This window comes from Penaeus vannamei, chromosome 39, assembly GCF_042767895.1.
Source record: "Penaeus vannamei isolate JL-2024 chromosome 39, ASM4276789v1, whole genome shotgun sequence".
In the NCBI taxonomy this organism is placed as follows: domain Eukaryota; kingdom Metazoa; phylum Arthropoda; class Malacostraca; order Decapoda; family Penaeidae; genus Penaeus; species Penaeus vannamei.
Genome location: NC_091587.1, coordinates 26,282,221 through 26,287,220, shown reverse-complemented (window position 1 = coordinate 26,287,220; position 5,000 = coordinate 26,282,221). Strand labels below are relative to the sequence as shown.

Sequence of the window (5,000 nt, the reverse complement as noted above, 5' to 3'; positions counted from 1 at the left end):
ACACGCATTTGCTACAGACAAATGCTCTGAATTCGAAGCCGTTGTTTCATACGTTAAGAAAAAAAAATGCAACAACTTTTCCACTGCAAAGAAAGGAATAATATAGAAGAATATCCATTTAACCTCCCGAAATATAAAGTATCTTCTCCTAAATTTCAAATAATGTGTTCATTGATCATACTGAAAGTACATTCATCTAGATGAATCCTATTCATGCATGTACTTTCTCCTCTCTGTTAAAAGAATAAAAATGAAGGGAGATTAATCATTTCGATACAGAATAAAATGCGCTCTCTTTCATTGGTTAGAGGGCAAACTTTGTTTGATGGATACCTCTAACAATTGCGTGAACTATCTTGTAATTTGAAAAAATATTCGCAATGCCTTTTTCAATCCAGCCATATTTTGATCTCTTTGAAAAAGCAAACATGATGTGTAAAGCGTTATACGTAATGCAAAGGGAAAGTTCTTTAGATAGGAACACGGAGAGTAATGAAACCAATCGATAGTAAAGTTCGGTCGTAGATTAGAACTTGGAAAGTAAAAAGACAGAATGTAATCATTTTCTACTGTGAAAGTTAAGTGTATGTCTCATAAATGTAGTAGAAATGTTAAATCATGTAGTTCAATGTTTACTGCATACTGACGATTTTGTTATATAGTCATATGTTACAACTGCATGAGTGTGTGTATGTATGTGCTCGTACATGAGTGAGTATTCATGAGTAGGTATGAATATGTCTATGTAGTTTGCGATGTGTATACTCGTGTATTTCATGGACGTATTTATCATGAGAGCTTTTATTGTCTTTGTTTTTAGCGTTGGTGGGTGTGTCTATACGCGAGGGCGAATCCGGTATATGAATCAACGTTAAAAAGACTTTTTTTGCATTTAATAGTGATCTTAATTAATGCGTTACTTCCCAGGTGGATATAATGACAACCTAGTGGCGCGACGGACATGGATACTGTACTACAAAAATTGTGTTCTCCCGTGAGGAGTCAGTATCATCTATAATTGCATGTTCACAGGAAAAAAATGTGCATTTTTTTCAGATTTGTTTAATTTATTAAAATGAATATTGCTACCCAAATCCACGTCAATATGTTGTGTATATGTGTGCATGTGTGTGTGTGTGTGCACATGTACTTATATATAGGGGAAAGTTTGATGATCCCTAAGTTCATTTAGTAAAACACCCACTAGCCTAGATCTAAACGATATAAATTCTGATGACATCTATGGTATAGGCTAAGCAGTGAGACCAGGGAAAGAGTCAATAACAAATTCCAACTCATCACGCAGGGTTACGCATCCTTGAATATTAGCTTTACTGAGCGAGGAAGTAATGTAATGAATTTTACTCAGGAAGCCACTGCGAAACTCGTATTACTTTGATATTTCGCAACAATTTATGATGAGATGAAAATTGCACACGAAATCCTATTAATGTGCGCAGAACAACAGGATTTTCTTCTTACTACTTTATTACTATCATATTACTATCTTTTTGTGATAGTCCCTTATTGTTTATACTTGATTTGGCATTGTCTTTCTTCTCTGTTTTAGCTTATATATTGTCTTTTAGGTTTGGGCATGGACTCGCTATTTACGAATTGTTTACATTGCTTTAAAAATATATGCTATTGTGTCTTAAAAGAGTTTATTGTCATGTTTTATTTTTTTAATATAAATTTTTGCATGATGATTTTATGGACTTATCTACGCCTTGTAGAGTGTGTATATATTCACATACACACACACACACACACACACACACACACACACACACACACACACACATATATATATATATATATATATATATATATATATATATATATATATATATATATATATATATATATATATAATGTATATATATACATACATATATATTTACGTATATACATACGCAAACACACACACAATCACAAACACACACACACACACACACACACACACACACACACACACACACACACACATATATATATATATATATATATATATATATATATATATATATATATATATATATACATATACATATATTTAGCTGCCACGTGATCAGTCGGCGTATCACTGTGCATTTCTGGTCATAAGGACTTGTTTACTTACCTCCCCATTTGTGCTAGTAACTTTTGTGTTAACTACAGAATAGAGTGTGTGTGTAGGTATTTTAAGTGTTTAACTATAAGTATATCCATGCTTTCTTGGTCTTCGTTGTAATAGTGGTGCTCTGTAACCGTACGGATGAGCGGGTATGCTAGACACATGTATTGATGCACTAATGACTTTAATGAAAAATAATTGTAATTGCAATGCAACTGCCATCTACTCAGCCCCGCCCAGAATTGTAGTAACACCCGCAAAAACGTTGTCCTTGAATGACCTTGCGCCACGTTTACGCCTATGAAGAGGTATATATATTGCTCAGCTTTCAAGGGGTAAGTATCAGTAGCTTCTGAAATCCTATAGCATCATGAACGCTAAGGTAAGCTAACTTTGAAGTTTATTGATCTAGATCTCACATACACAGCTTTAAGAATTTAGCATATGATTGAAATATGTTCATTATTTCATTTATATCTTCATTTATAACAAAACTTGTATTTCAGGTCTTCATCCTCCTCGGTCTGGCAGCCATTGCCGCTGCAGACAGCTTCGAGTCCTACGAATACAGACCACCACAGGTTAGTCATCTGAGGTCTAAACAGTCCTTTGCCGCTGATTAATATGCAATAATTTTATTTTCTCATGACTATAATCAGTGAAATCAGTGAACGATAATTATACGATCTATGAAACAGAGACGCTCCTCCGAGGAATCCTACGAGTCCGGAGAAGCCAAGTACAACTTCCAATGGGCTGTCGATCACGAAGACTCCGGCAACAACTACGGACACCAGGAAGCCCGTGACGGCGAAGACACTCAGGGATCCTACTACGTGCACCTCCCCGACGGCCGCCTGCAGACCGTCAAGTACTTCGTGGACGGCGACTCCGGCTACGTGGCTGAGGTCAACTACGATGGCGAGGCTCGTTTCCCCGACTCCTACGAGTCCGCTTCCTTCGAGTCCCGCGAATACAGGCCACGATACTTCTATGACTCCAATGAGTCTAAGTAAGGACTCCAACTTAGTCGAACCTCAGGACATGAAGACTTTTCAGAAACATTTTATTTATGTATTTATGTAGAAAGGTAATAAATTTGCCAAATGAAACAAGTTCTTGTTATGTTTACAACACGCTATGATAACGCATTCCCATTTCCTAAGGGGATATAGTCAGTAGATATTAAAGTTTCAATAATATATACATACATCTATATGTATGTAGCTATAGTGACTTAGTTCTAAGTCACATGCCTTTTCTGCAGACAATGGCAATGAATAGGAAACCTTTGTTTCATGTAGAAAAGATAAGAATGAGAATCAAGATCTTCATAATACAAGAGATATATGTATGCGGTTTCGAATATATTCTCGTCAAAAAAAAAAAAAAAAACACACACACACAGAAACTACATATCATATATAAACATATATACATATATGTGTGTGTTTGTGCGTGCGTGGTTTGTGTGTAAAACGTGCGCTGACGAATTACCAGACGACCGTGACCCGCCACTCATTTCACGCATATTTGTTGCCACATCCTTTGATAATTTGAAGCTGCCCGATAAAGTGTTTACATATTTCTTCGTCGATGTAGATCCTCAGTGCTCTAACGAAGCCAATCACAATCCTATATTTTATTTTATTACTGATGACGGAGAAGTAGAGGATGTAATCGACGTATATAAAGAGAAATGTGGACGCTCGTCACCCCCAATGAATTAGAGTATCCATGAAAGGTAATTTCTGATCCTCTTTTTATTCCACGGTGAACTGGATTTTCTCTCTGATGGAATTAAGCTGCGTCAGCATGTGGCGTAAGCGGACGAAGGTGAGGACATTGTTTACGGAGCGAAGGTTCGGAGATGATGTCCTTGTCCCCTACTACTACTCCGTCCACAATAATAATAATAAAATATCTGAGAATGTGATTGGCTTCTTTCTCAGAGCACAGAGGATCTGCAGCCCTGATTTTCTTAAGGCCAAGGTTGCCTACGTAACATATACTTTCATGAAACATGAATATCCCAGAGGCGTCCTGTTAAAGCTCAGGATAAAGGCGGAGAAAATACTTAAATCGGACCCTGAACTCTTTTTTTTCCGTATTACAGTGATGTACCATTTCTTAGGCTGTCAACTTTGCCATCACATCCGGTGAAAAGATACATGACATAATACGAGATATAAAGCAGCCCGCAAACCCTAACAGGACTGTATATCGCATACCATACTGCAAATATGATAAAGTATACTTTGTTGAAACAGGATGTGGTTTCAACACCAGGATCAGCTAACATCCGCTGATGTCCGTCACCACAGGATTTCTAGCGCCATGGTGGTTCATGTAGATGAGAGTGTACATCTACCGAACTGGACTGAAGCAAAAGTAATGCATGGAGGATTGAACAAACGGCAGGGAAAAATATGGAAGTTGCATACATCGCGACGAAGACAAATGTGTAGTGGACGTGAACTATCGCCACCGTGAATGATTCCAGACTAGGCGAGTCCCCCCTGTTGACATCTCAGTACCTCCAGATCAGCACCATCCGTGGGCGTTCTTGGCAGCCACCTGTGCCACCTTTTCATCCTTGCAGTATTTTAATTTGTACTTTTGCATATTATTTTAGCCTTCTTTTAACGGTCTCGACTTTACTTTCACTCATGATGGATAATTAAGTTTTACTTTTATTTCAATTTTATTTTAATTTGTATTATTTAAAACCCTTTTGGGACAACACACGAGTACATAGAAGCTATAATCTTGCAGCCAAACTCTCTCTTGGGTTGTCTGTCCGTTCAGCAGTGTGTGGTTCGCAGGACGCCCGACCTCACCGGATGCCTCCTTGATGTTTCTTTTGTGTTGCAAGAGAGATAAA

General features: G+C 37.5%; 2 protein-coding genes across 2 annotated transcripts in view; one reads left to right on the top strand and one right to left on the bottom strand.

Annotated features, from left to right (window-relative positions):
* The window catches only part of LOC113811095 (pro-resilin-like), a 143,296-nt gene that overhangs the window by 63,619 nt on the left and 74,677 nt on the right, over positions 1–5,000 (bottom strand). The window lies entirely within an intron of this gene.
* On the top strand, positions 2,538–3,231 carry LOC138859910 (larval cuticle protein A3A-like). Its single transcript, XM_070116401.1, has 2 exons — positions 2,538–2,697; positions 2,815–3,231. The coding sequence occupies exons 1-2, from the start codon at positions 2,572–2,574 to the stop codon at positions 3,130–3,132; spliced, it is 444 nt and encodes a 147-aa protein (XP_069972502.1). The 5' UTR covers positions 2,538–2,571; the 3' UTR covers positions 3,133–3,231.

Coding starts and splice junctions, on each gene's coding strand:
- LOC138859910 (XM_070116401.1), top strand. CDS start 2,572: ATGTTCATTATTTCATTTATATCTTCATTTATAACAAAACTTGTATTT. Junction 2,698..2,814: donor ACGAATACAGACCACCACAG/GTTAGTCATCTG, acceptor TCTATGAAACAG/AGACGCTCCTCCGAGGAATC.